Genomic DNA, 13,688 nt, shown 5'->3' on the forward strand with positions numbered 1-13,688 from the left:
TTAAATGTTCTATAAAATCAACATGATCTCACACGGTTTGATGACTGCAGGTTTATTTGATCATCTTTCATTCATTCATACTTTAAAACGAAGCAGACTCAACCGACTCATGCACACAGACATAATAAGCAAACATTACAGCAACAGCAGACAGAGACGGGGCTCCGGGGCGACATGCGACAAGGGGCGTCGTCCTTAAGGAGTCTGTGAGCTGGGTAAGAGGCAACAGCCTGTACACTCTAGGGACAGCAGAGCAAAGCGGTCTAACTCTTCCGCAGGCTGACGTCGGCGCTGGTCAGCAGCGGAGACAGCGACGTGTTCTCAGAGGGATCTTCTCTCTTTAAAATGAGGAACGCCTCACGACTGATTCCCAGAAGCTCCCTGAGTCCACTGTTCTCCAGCTGAAATCCATAAACAAATGTTCTGTCAGAGAGAACACAGAACCACTTCAAAAAGAGAAACTTGTGTTTGTTTTGTTGTTGGAGTGCTGTGAAAGAGGATCTACGCCCCTTACACATTTCCTCCGTCTTTGCTTTTCTTGCTTCAGAGTAGAAGACAAAGACAATGTGAGTAAAAATAAAAATAGTTTTCAAAAAGTGATTTATTTCAGAAGTAACTACCCGCTACACCCAACAACTGGCTGTGAGAACCAGTAATGAGGTTTTTACGTTGCTGTGGAGGAATTTTTCTCTACTCTTCTTTGCAGAATTGTTTTAAGAACAAACGGCCTTTTAGTCTTCATGGATCAACTAACCGGAGCCCAACATGGTTAGGTTTCCCTCTGTGTGAAAAACAAAGTTACCTCTAACTGTTTAATCCTCTCCTCGTCTTCACACGTCTGGCCCTCATCCACTTCTATCGCCTTCCTCATCACCGAGGCCATCTCGTTTATTTTGTCGATGTGCGCCTGCATTTCCTACAAAGGTTACAAAGACCAGACGGACATGCAAGTTATAAACGCTTTATAGATGCTCTTTTAATCAGTATATAATCTCTAAGAAGGTAGATTGGTGGTTAAACGCAGCAGCCGCTGACCGTGGTATGCTGCTCTTTCAGCTGGGTGACGATGGCTGGGTCCTCCCTCTTGCTGGACATTAGAAGCCTGAACACCTGTTCCCTGTATTTGGTCATGATGAGCTCCAGCGCAGACTGGTGTTCATCCAACGATGTTCGGAGCTCTGCAGGAGAAGAGGACAGAAGGTTGGTCTGTTTGCTATAAAATAAACCAGGTCATACTCAGGTTTGCCCCCTATAACAACCATGGGATGGAAGCCAAAATGTAATGTGTGGGACAAGCGTTTACCTTTGTTTTCCTGTTGTAGTTCCCTGATCTGACGGTTTTCCTGCTGGATTCCCAGAACCAGACTGGAACGAGGTCGATGTCGTGCAACCTGGTTAAGTAAATCGATCTCCTCCTGGTACTGCAGAACATTAAAAAAAATCAATTCAAAAAATAAAAATCACAATTTAAGTGCCTTTTATCCTTTTTTTTTTAAAAATCATTATGACTTGCACCGTTTCATATGTCCAAGAATGTTCACAGACCGTTTTATTGCCCCAGTGTTGGAGACTGCTTTCTTCTTTGTCATTCACCAAGTATAGAAATATGCCACAGCGTTCTGAGAGCACACTGCCCTCTTGTGGCATTAAGTTTAAAACATTCTCTTTATAAGAATTAATATGTGCAACACAGCTGGAACATGCTGCTGTCTGAGTGAATGTCGTCATAAATGAAAAGCTTTCGGTTTTTAAAAAATGTTTTAAACATAGAAACCTGAAAAGACGTCCTGTTTTCAGCAAGACAGAAAAACAGGTGTAACAAGGGGGATCTGCTTAGAGGAGACCAAAACAGCGTTATGTATGTTTAGTCCAACATACAAAACGCTGTGTGGTGGAAAACCAGCACACCATCCCCACAGGGAAACATAGCAGTGGCAGCATCATGCTGTGGGGAGGGTATTCCTAATTAGGAACAAGGAAGCTGGTCAAAGTTGACAGGAAGATGATTGGAGTTAAATACAGATTTCTATTTGTTAAAAAAAATAAATAAAAACATGAATCCTTTCTGTTTCATAGTTTGGAAATACTTTGTGTTGGTCTATCACCTAAAACTCCCATCAAAACACATGGAGTCAATACACGGAATCAAAGCAGGATGAATTATGACGTTTCAGGCTAAAGGAACTGGAGTGAACATTGTCCCAGTAAGAGGCCAGGTTTGCACATTTTTCTCTGCTGACATTTGGGCACAGATTAACTTCTATATTGGGATTCGCAGCGTAGCAAATGGCAGCCAGTCCGATGGGAGATAAATAAAATGTTTTGAGAGCAGAGGCTGTTTGATAGAACCCAGATAGACCCTAAGTGAAACAGAAAAATTAAGATAAAATAACACTTTTTACCCACCAGATTAAAAAAACGAATGGTGTTCCCATCGATCGGCCGCCGATCATTATCTGCTGATTTCCATGAAAAAGTATGCCGATCAATGTTTTTTGTAGCCGATTACCTGTAACCTTATACTGTGCCGCCTGCAGAGGCCCAGTGTGCAGTGTTATGCAGTGTTTTCCCCTTTCCTTCACACTGGGAGGCAGCAAATCCAAAATCACCGATACTCGCCCGCATCTGACTGCGTGACAGTCAGAAGGCTAAGCAAATCACCCGAAAAATAATTGAATTCATTGGGCTAGATGAGCACCCTCACTCTGTCCTGGGACGTGCTATCGAGACGTAAATATTTCACAGGCGTAGCCCTGCATTATTTAGTCTGTTGAGAACCTTAATGTTATTAATCTGTGAAAGATTGCCTTACTGATTTTCAATTGTCCTTTTGACTAAATAGTTGCTGCATTGTGCCTGCAAGTTTTTGGTATTTTTTCTTTTGAAAAGTAAGTAAAACACGTTTTTATCTAAATTACGGTGATTTTATAGTCCCCTTTTTTCCAGATCCCATAGCTAGTAGCATTTTTAACTGAATTAAAAAATTTAGAGCCAATCCATGTGATCGGTATTGGTGATCAGCAGAGATTGGCACTCATGGGTGATTGGTATCGGCAGCATAAAACCTGATCGGAGCATCCCTATAAAAACCGAAAGTATCCGCTTGTTTGGACATACTTTTTATTTTTTTATTTAAGACAATCTGGTTTGTTTACAGGGATCCTGATCGAGGCATTTTCTAATGATATTTATCCCCGAGTAAACGTAACTTCTGATGCCAGCTGTTGAGTCGTCTGGGACTATCTTCTACCCCCACTGACCAAAGTGACCAACCATAAAAAGAACTTAATTACAGTATAATTTGCCCAGATTGCTGGACTGTATTTTAGGCTGTGAACATTAGTTTGCTGATCTAATGATTCTTGTTTTTTTTCGATGTGTCTGCTGTTCTCCAGACCACTCTTAGTGTGGGAGAAAAGGCTGCATAAAGCACAGAAAGCTAGATGCTAGTGTTAGCCAAGCAATTCAGCTAACTACTCCACATGAAAACATTGTCAGCAGGAGCAAGATGATGGTTCACTGCAGCTGACAGATGTCCAGAAATAAAAGCTGTCCTGCAGAAACATCTGGGGAGTGAGTTCACCCTTATCTTGTGTTATTTCACTGCTGTTTACAGCTAGAGTTTTCAACCCCAGCACGCAACTGATTTGATCAACTCTGGGTCGGACCGGGACTTGATTTATCATTATACCTTTATAGATAATTCTGATCTGACAAAAACACCCAGAAGAAAAAAATCTTTCATCAAGGTCTGTAAAAAGTGACAGGTTCCTGCCCTCATCACATCAATGACCACTTTTCACGTTCAGTCACCAACAGACTCATCCTACCTGCTTCATGGCCTCCACCCGCTTGTTAAGGGACGTGGTCTGCTCGATTAACATCTCGGCAGCGTTGTCGTGGTTACGGAGCCTTTCCACTAACGATTTGGCATCTGCCAGAACCTTCTCTAAAGAACAGTTCATACCTGAGGGGAAACAAATAGTCAGGACAAATGATGAGAAAGTCCAAAGAGACCAGAGGTGTACTCAGATTACTGTAAAATACATAAAACATCTTAAAGCTAATCCAGTTTCTCTGAAAATTGCAGTGTTTCATAAAAGCAAAAGGCATTTTAATAAAGAAAAGTTTTGTTAAAGCCTACAGAGTCATAAGGAAAACCGCTCCCTTAACCAGCTGTCCAAATGACGGTCAGTGACACACAGGAGGGCGGTTATTGCTAAAGATGCTGGCTGATTAGACTGCTGTATCCAAGCATATTAAGAGAAAGTTGAGTGGAAGGAGAATTATGAAGAAAAGGCAACAAAGCCCATTCAAGATGTTTGGGAGAATTCAGCAGGTCGTTGTGTTCAGTCAAGCCAGAACCAGAACCAGAACCAGAGCCAAGAGGAGCGTCTCAGCATAGTTTAAACCTGGTGTTTTTTACTTCTTTTAACTCTGCTCCTCATCGACAAACTAGCTGCTAGGTTTGCTAGTTAACACCATTTATGAGTGGATCTACTATTAATAAAGAATGTCTGATAATCGTCCATGTTGATTCTTGATCCTCAGTTAAAACAAGAGAAAACAGGTCATACCTGAAGAGCTCAAAGTGCCAGCAGAAGCTAGAGTTAGCTAGCCTGTTTACTTCCTGTTGACGTTGTCATTAGCTACACGCTAAAACTGGTCCCCAGTTAAACACTGGTGTAGGTCGGTTCCGTTTGAACGCGCGAGAAAACAGAACCAGAACTAAAAATTCACATTAATGCTCCAGGCAGCACCGAGAAACCTCTTCAGTTCCAGCTTCCGAAACACCGTCTACTTCCGTGAGACTTTGCACTTAGACTCTCGCGATGATGACAACTTGATTTCCCGTAAAAAGATGGCGGATCGGCTAACGCAACTACAAGATGCAGTCAATTCGGTTCGTGAAAATCCTTTTTTTTCAAAGAAACTAGTTAGAAACAGTTGTACATTTCTGTGTTTATGTGCTGTAAAGATGGTGGATATGTTTTAGTAAGCAGTTCTAGCTGGTATCTTTTCTTTAAAACCACCGTATGTCTAATATTTCAGGTTATCTAACTATCACGTTTTACTGTAGATGCAACACTCTTTGCTTGATATCACAGTTATTAACAACCTCCTTTCAATAGCTACATGTTTGGTACATTTAACCGAGGACTAGTGACCTGGACTCGGTTAAAGCAGCATCATCGTTGATTAACTGCAGCGTCAGTATTAAGTAAAGATCGGTTCATGTATTTGTGTGTCTGCTGCAGCTGGCTGATCAGTTCTGTAATGCAATCGGGGTCCTGCAACAATGTGCTCCACCTGCCTCTTTCAGTAACATCCAGACGGCGATCAACAAGGATCAGCCTGCGAACCCCACTGAAGGTTAGTTTCTTCGTCCTTGTTTGGACATTTGCTGCAGAGCTGAGAGGGATTTCTCCCTCTTTGTGACCCCATTTTGATTAAACGGAAGACGGTGGATGAAAATAATAGGATATACATAACCCTTAAACGTGTTTATAGTTTGTCACAGTAAAGCATCACAAACACGAATGTGTTTTTTGGGGTGGATTTGATGTGATAAACTAACACAGATTGGTGCATAAGTGTGAAGCTGAATCAGAAGCAAATAAGGTTTTCATGAAAGTAAAAACTAAAATCTAAAAGATGAGGCATGGTTCTACTAGCTTTAAATATCTAAAGGTGTTTTTTTGCCCGTTTTGATTTAAACATTAGCTCAAGCTCAGCCAGATTGGAGAGAGCGGTTCTGTGAACATCAGTTTTCAAGTCGGACTCTCATTTGGACTTGGTCTGGACTTTGACTGGGCCATAACACATCCATATGCTTTGATCCAAACCATCGTCCCCAGTCTTTTTTTCACTGCGGACTGGCTTTGTGTTGGATGAAGTGCTGGTGACGATAATGAGCATGATGTCGGCACAGCTGCGTTTCATGGTGGAGATTGTGTGTTTATGGTGATGTGCCATTTAGTTTTCCACCCCACATAAAAATGCACATTAAAAATTACATTTGTCTGTCATCTGACCAGACAACGTCTTCCAAATGTCTGCTTTCCCTATGGCATGTAGCAAACTGCAAACATGGCTGATTGTGGAGTGCACCACTAATAGTTGTCTTGTCGACAGATTCTCCTGAGCTGTGGACCTCTCTAGCTCCTACAGAGTTACCATGAGCCTTTTAGCTGATTCAAATACAAATGCACACCACACTTTCCAGACTTTGATTTATTATATAACTAAATGAAAACCATGTCCATGTATCATTTTCCTTTCACTTCACAATTATGTGCTACTTTGTGTCAGTTTAACACACAAAACACAATGATGGTTGTGACTGTATAATCACATAAATGTGAAAAGAGGATTTTCTACAACTGTGTTGCTCTTTGTCTTCGTACTAGAATATGCCCAGCTGTTTGCAGCTCTTATAGCCAGAACAGCCAAAGATGTGGACGTACTGATCGACTCTCTGCCCAGTGAGGAGTCCACGGCAGCACTGCAGGTCAGAACATTCCCAGGTCCGCTCACAACATGCGTCCTGTAGAATGAATGGGTACACTGGTGAGTGTCTAGCTGAGGAAGCAGAAGGGTGGTTTGTCCCTCCAGCATCACTAAAGCCAACAGAAGGGGAAATAGATTACATTTATTTTCTTGCACTTGTAACAAATTGCGTCCAGAAATTTAAAATGTAAGTTAAATGTATAAATAAATGTTAGAAGAATAAAATAAGCTATTTTCATCCCAGTAGTCACCTTTTCCGCATTTTCTCCAAACAATTTAATGCTTTACCGCCGCCCTGTGTTAGTAATACATTCTCTATTAGGACTACATTTGACTTTCCTTATGTAGCAGTGGATGAACTTCCCTCCAAGAGTATCAAACTGATTCCCTCAGTTGTTTTATAACTGGGGATCTTCTGGACTTTCCACTAAGGGCGTTTGTGTGGAAAATGTCTACACAGTCGAGACATTTAGTTCTTCCATTCATCTATTTAGGGCAAGTCTGTGGACATTTTCTTTTGTCAGGTTTTCCAACTTTAGGCCAGCAGAGGGAGCCATCTGAATGCTTGTTGCTTTTCCTTCAGATAGCACAAGAATCTGAGAAGAAATTTATTTGCTACTACTAGACCTTTGCCCTTCAAGCAAGACCTCATTTTTCCATGAATGTTTATACTGAGTAAAAATCTTTTGTAAATGCATCGCTTTTTACCATTAAGGCTGAAAGGTTTGGCAGTTTAAGATGTTTCTGTGGTCGACCGAAGAACAATTAAAGTTACTTTATAGGTTGTTAAACTCTTTTGTTCCAAATTGTATCAAAGATTTGCTGAAAGTCAATATTTATCATGTTGACTTTTGTTCTGCATAACTCTTGTGGATCACTGTGTCATACTGGAGATCAACTTCTGTGTGAAATCCTGTATGTTGGCGTCCCCTTCATGTCTGATCAGTGCTTTGACCTAACCACAGTTTAACTTATGTTTCTCCTCCTGCTTTTTGGGAGCTACAGATTTTCAGTAGGATTGATATCTAGGGAGTTTGCTCCCTAGGGGTCCAAAGTTTCTGCGTTCTGATCTTTAAGCCAGTCTTAAAGATGCTGGAAGCTATTAATGGTGTGACTAATGGCTGGATTGTTGGGAGAAGTTGCTCTCGGGGGATGTTTTGAGCCCACTCTTTATTCATGGAAGTGTAGGTAAACCTTCTCCTTCTCAAAGAATCAGATGGAGGATGTAGTCTTACTGTGGATGCAAATACACTCACACCCTCCTGTTGCCAATCCTGAGCAAGTTGTTGCTCATTAAACTGTTTGAGCTAATAAAGCTCTTTGCAGTAAGTGATATGACGTAATTCTGTATAATAATTACTAGCTGTAATAAAAATGGAAGGTGCAAAGGTTGTAAATGATTTGTGCCACTTTCTGTGTGCCGCTGCAGCTGTTTATTCTGTAAGTTAACCAGCTGCCCTTTATTTGCCTTCGCTTTCACTGGTTCTGGGTGGAATCAGTTGGGCTGTAAATGCGTTGCTCCCTTTTCTAGAAGCTCAAGGATACTTGAGATCCAACACAAACAAGCCTCACAGGATTACTGGGTAAAAATAAAGCACACCATGTGAGTGTGTGCTTGATATATTTATGGAAGATAGATAAAAAACTCGTTGGTATTGAGCTCCAATATGTGAGATCACTGCTGGATGTAAACCTTCCCCAGCCGAAGAGATTATCTAAAATAGAGATTTTTCTTAATATCATGAATACAAATCCTTTAAACCTCCTGCTTCCTTATAGACATTTACAGTGTCATGCAAAAGTACTCAAACCCCTTGGATTTTGTCTCTTTACAAACACAAACTTTGTTTTCATGTTGTGTAATAAATTGAAAAATCACTGTGGATAACTGTGAAACGGAAGGAAACAATACCTGTTTTAAACCTTTTTTACCACTAGGAATCTGAAAAGTGTGGCTTGCATTTGTATTCAACCCCTTTAATCACATCCCTCTTAATAAAATCCAACCAATTCCCTGCAGAAGTCTCCTAATGAGCACAGAGCATAAATGCAGCTGTTTGGAGAACTAACTGCATGATGAACGAGGAACACAGCAGGCAGGTCAGCAGGGTTAGGGTTAGAAATCCACATCCCTGCTTTTAAGTTTATCATGAAATCTAATCACCCTGAGCCGGATGGATGGAGCTAAATACAGACGGCTCTAGAGGAAAACCTGTTAGAAGCTGGAGAAGACATGAGACTGGGGTGGAGGTTCACCTTCCGGCAGAACAACGGCCCTAAGCATAGACTCAGCTCCAGTAGACTGGGCTGGATCATAGCATATTCGTGCTTAAATGGCCCAGTCAAAGTCCAGAGCTAAATCCAGTAGAGAATCTGCGACAAGACTCGAATTGTTCAGATGTTCTCCATCCAATCAGATCAAGATTTAACAAAACAATCAGTCTGTAGATGTAGCTTTAACTGAAACGAGGGGGACAGGGGGGTTCTATGAAGTATTGACTGAAAATGAATTCATGCCACATTTTTAAGATATTTTTTTTGTAAAGATTTTAAAACCATTTTCCTTCCACTTCAACATTATGCACTGCTTTGTCTTGGTTTAACCCATAAATCCATTAAAAAACAATAAACATGGAGATCAGAATACTGTGCAAGGCACTTTGGGTTTTTAAATTCTACATAAAAGATGATTACAAGCAGAATCTGAACCTTTGTTGCCTCTCATCAGGCGGCCAGCCTCCGGCAGCTGGAGGAGGAGAACCACGAAGCAGCAGCTCGCCTGGAGGAGGTGGTTTACCGCGGTGACATGCTGCTGGAGAAGATCCAGAACGCGCTGGCCGACATCGCCCAGTCTCAGCTACGCACCCGCAATGGAGCTCTCAGCCAGCCTTCCCCCGCTGAGTCCTGACCCGCAGCTCTCACGCTGCCATTATGGACGGTTATCAGACGTTTATTTTTCACAACCGGAAGATCTGTCAAGTGCCAAATATGTCTGGGAGGAAAAACTGGATTCTCAAATATAGTTTAATGTCAGGATAAAAGCATTATTGAAAAGTCTGGGTATAATATTTTGACGTCGGTTTTGAATTGTTTTGATTTAAAATTCAACTAGAAAACAACAAAGCGAAGATTTACCCAAGCAACACGATCCAGATAATACCTTCTAGTTTTTAAAAGCGCTCTTCTTTGTGTGGCGTATGTAAATGATATGTTGTACATCTGATTTGTATTTGTTTCTGGTTACAATGTAAATGAAACTGAGCTGTAGTTTTAACCCATTTACTTTCAGCATCTTTATTCCACGGATCAGAATGATGGATTTTCCTCTAACATGTGGAGCCAGAATCATCCTATTGGCAAAGCAAGGAGAGGGGTTACTCCTACTGGGCTGCACCAAATGACGCAGATCACTGTTTGAAAACATGTTTAATGGCGTCTTATGTTGCTATAAACCCTGCATATTGTACCTGCAAGCTACGCGTGCTATGTGAACTGTTGCAGCTTCTTGTTATACCAATGCTTGGCTTTATATGCAGTTCGATTGCTGCCATGTTTTATGACATCTAACATCTTTGAGTGTCTGAATAAAAATGGACCCCCACATTACAGGCACAGATTAACTGACAGTTTTTAAATTGATCATGGACTACTGCTGGCGTACATCTGTGCCTTTACCATAATGATTTAGGCAATCATGCTATGAGGTAAACCAGTGTACACACCAACGTGACACTGTCAGATTTTAATGATACATTTTTTAAAAACATTTCACATCCTGTACAGGTTAACCTTAAAAGGAAAGCTGCGATAGAGTGCAACCCCCTACACTATTACTTTTAAGCAGCTTTTAGATCAGTTGTATCACTTTCATATGAGGTGCAAAACCTGATGTCACCAAATAAACAGTTGCACCACATGGTGGTGGCAACATGTGCTGGGGTTCCTTTTGCTATGCTGGAGCTAGTCTTAAAATATTTGGGTATCTGATGATGATTCAGAGGAATTTATTTTTTTAAACATAATTATCCCAAAACTCCTTTAAACAGTATGGGAAAGCCTAGATGACGATGTATAGGCCAGGAGGTACTCCTTTGGATGTATTTTAAGGCAACACCTCAAACATGCTGTTTCTTGTGTGACATTGTGGGAAAATCAAAAATCAGCCAAGATATGGAAGAGAACCATGGACCTCCACCAGTCTGGTTCATCCTTGGGTTTAATTTCCAGATGCCTAAAGTGTCGGGTTGTCTGTTAAATTATGTTCAAGTACTAACAGCATCGGATTGTTCAGCCATCCTGCCATTCAGGAAGGGGATCGCGGGACTAAAGCAAAATATGTGAGGTGCTGGCTGAAGCTGGTAAGAGAGTCTCATTATCCAGAGGGAAATGAGTCCTGTTTTAGATGGGCTGAAAGGCCTCTCGGAGAGGAAGAAGCCATAACTCCAGTGGCAGCACAGAAAACCAGATTAAAGTTTACACTCCGGGATGCCTCGTGGTCTGGTGAAACTAAAATTGAAGTGTTTTAGCCAGACCGGTTCACTTTAAAAAGTAAAAAAAAACATTATTTTATTTTAGCATTTGACCATAATTTTGGGAATGCTAATTGACCTAAAATGAGAGGTTTAATGGCAGACTGAGAAAAATCAAGGTTCTGTGTTTTTTATTGTGTATGTAAATATCTGGTTTCAGCTTTGCATCTAAATTCACAAAACAATGGAATTCAAAATTTTCTGTTACCTGAGGATGGACATGCAAAAACAGCCTACATGGCAAAATTATACATCTGAAAAAAATTAGTTTATTTTTATTTTTAACCGTGTCCTGTCCTGTCCGGCAGAGAAGCGCTCAGAATAGTTGTCTGAGTGCCAAGAAAAAGCCCAACAGATTTACTTTCACAAGTGGAGCATTACAGCTGATGCTTTAAAGCTCTGCTTGATATTCATAAAAAGAAACTTTATTAGAAACTGCTTTGGGATTATTTCAATTGTTACGGAGACAGAAATGACAAGGAAGAAAACAAGAAGCACGAAAGAGAAAAAGGGGGGAAAAAAGAAGGGTAGAGAATGAGAAAAGAATGGAGGAAAGAAAAGGATGAAGAGAATGCAAGATAACACCCTACTTGCTTCTACACCTGCAGAAATGTTTGTATTACCAGCATTTTTACCTAAAGGTGCACGGTAATTATGAATGCAAGATGTATTTAGTGGTAAATGCGGCTCAATATAGAACATTTGTGTATCTGTTAACACCTGAATCTAAACACCTGTGGGTCTGAGGGTGAGCGCGCTTGTGAATACAAGGTTTCTCCATAAAAATATGCAATAGTGAGTGTGAGGAGCCATAGACCTGCCCCCCCCCTGGACCCACAAATATTCAAAGGCCCCCCAGAGCACAGGAACCCCAGGTGAAACACAGCCGGGACTACCGTAACCTCCCCGGAGAAGAGCAGGGGAGAGTCCCATGGAAACCACCCAGCAGCCACAGTGCAAAAGCCCCAGGGTGCTGCAGCGATGAGCCCACAGGCCCCGCCGGCAGCTGTCTACACCCGAGCGAACCCAGCCACGGACCCTGAGACCCCGGGACATATCACTTCCCAAGTAGAGGCCTGACCGAGCCCAGGCAAGCAGCCACTAGGAGTGAGCCAGCACACACCAAAGCACCCAACCACTGGATACTGAGAACCACAAGTACACCGGCGGGCAGAGATACCAACCACTGGCAGGTAGTGTGGCGGGGAGGGAATAGGCCCCACAGTCGATGGGGGCCTAAACTGATCCAGGAAAGGGAGCAGCCCAAGACCCAACCGGGCACAAAAAACAGGCATTCACAATCACACATTCCCACCCTCATGCGTACACAAAAACACTCACACCCACACACCCGACATAAAGACAAGCAATGATGAACAAACAATGGACGTTGTACACTCAATCACACTCCCCTTACATACTCTATACTCCCAGGTCCAGTTGCCGATAGCCCATAGGGACAACTACCCCCCGGACCTAGGAGGGGGTCCCCTTTCCTCCAGGGTGGAGACAGGCAGACCGCCCCAGCACCTGAACCTGGTGCCTGAACCTGAGCGACCCTGGCCCGGACCTTGACCACAAAAGAGGGGTCTCAAAACAAGCCCGCCAACCAGAGCCACCACAGAATAAATTAGTCCCAACCCCCAATGAGTTCCGATTCCAACCCCATGAGCCCTCCATCCCCAATGAACCCAACATGAATCTCCCCACTGTGCCACCCCCAACCAGGACACAAATATCCAACACATGCCCCTGAATCTCAACGCCACGAATCTCCCCCCCCACAGCACATGGACACACTCCCACAGGACAGCTTCATCCCCGTAAGGCCGATGAACCAACACCCACACAGCGCAAGCTCCACACACAGCCCTGCTCCAAGCAACCTCGCCGTGCCCCACCACACAGCGCGCCGCGACAGCAAGGCAAGGGCCCCATGCAATGCCATCCCAGCCCCCGCCCACAGGCGCAACAGGGCAGATACCATCGAGCACCGAGCTCACAACGGAGCCCCCGACCCCACACCAAGACGGGACTGCACTCGAGGCTGGCGTCCCCCACCCTGCCCCTGCAACCACAGGAACATTATCCAGCTCAGCTCTACCATCGCCGGTCAGCCAATCCATATGCTGGTGACCCCACATCCAAGAAGAGGACACGACCCCCTCACCCCACACGTTGCAGTAACCCATGCCACCCTGATCCCCCCGAGACACAACAGTCAGCAGACCAGCACACCGCCAAGCCCACCCAACCATTTGGCCACTGTCAGCAGCCCCAGCCCATCAGTCCGTGAGAGGGAAACAAGCACCAGCCGGGTAACCGGACCGGATAGGCCAACTGCTCCAGGCCAAGCACATTTCATCAGCCGCCTCAGTGCGGGCACAAGACATGGTCCGCCGCCCCACCCACCTGACCGCCAACCGTAGCCCCATGCCCGGCCAAATGCAAGAGCCACAGAAGGAAGCATTGGAGGAAGGCCACCACAGCACACCAAGGACCAGGCACCCAGCCAACCCAACACCCAAACCCCAGAGGAGCCCCAGGATGCCGGCCACCCACCCTCCCACACGGCACACCCCACCGCACCAAGCAAGCTGGCCAGCCCCTCCATCAAAGCGAAGCCACATCTCAATCAACACTGCACAC

General features: G+C 43.5%; 2 protein-coding genes across 3 annotated transcripts; one reads left to right on the top strand and one right to left on the bottom strand.

The window, feature by feature from the left end:
• Window positions 1-36: 36 nt before the first annotated feature.
• fgfr1op2 (FGFR1 oncogene partner 2) lies at window positions 37-4,709 on the bottom strand. The gene is made up of 6 exons (XM_047389085.1): window positions 4,578-4,709; window positions 3,831-3,967; window positions 1,304-1,421; window positions 1,036-1,178; window positions 803-916; window positions 37-401 (listed from the first exon to the last, which is right to left on the bottom strand). The coding sequence occupies exons 2-6, from the start codon at window positions 3,963-3,965 to the stop codon at window positions 264-266; spliced, it is 648 nt and encodes a 215-aa protein (XP_047245041.1). The 5' UTR covers window positions 3,966-3,967; window positions 4,578-4,709; the 3' UTR covers window positions 37-263.
• A 34-nt stretch (window positions 4,710-4,743) lies between these two features.
• med21 (mediator complex subunit 21) lies at window positions 4,744-10,116 on the top strand. Of its 2 annotated transcripts, none has more exons than XM_047389087.1 (4): window positions 4,744-4,903; window positions 5,259-5,373; window positions 6,411-6,527; window positions 9,239-10,116. In XM_047389087.1, exons 1-4 carry the CDS (start codon window positions 4,745-4,747, stop codon window positions 9,313-9,315), a joined length of 468 nt encoding a protein of 155 aa, XP_047245043.1. In that variant the 5' UTR covers window position 4,744; the 3' UTR covers window positions 9,316-10,116. The 2 variants fall into 2 exon arrangements, with proteins under 2 accessions (XP_047245043.1, XP_047245042.1); XM_047389086.1 differs by having other exon boundaries at window positions 6,411-6,511.
• Window positions 10,117-13,688: the final 3,572 nt, after the last annotated feature.

The sequence above is a fragment of the Girardinichthys multiradiatus genome, chromosome 17, assembly GCF_021462225.1.
Source record: "Girardinichthys multiradiatus isolate DD_20200921_A chromosome 17, DD_fGirMul_XY1, whole genome shotgun sequence".
NCBI lineage: Eukaryota > Metazoa > Chordata > Actinopteri > Cyprinodontiformes > Goodeidae > Girardinichthys > Girardinichthys multiradiatus.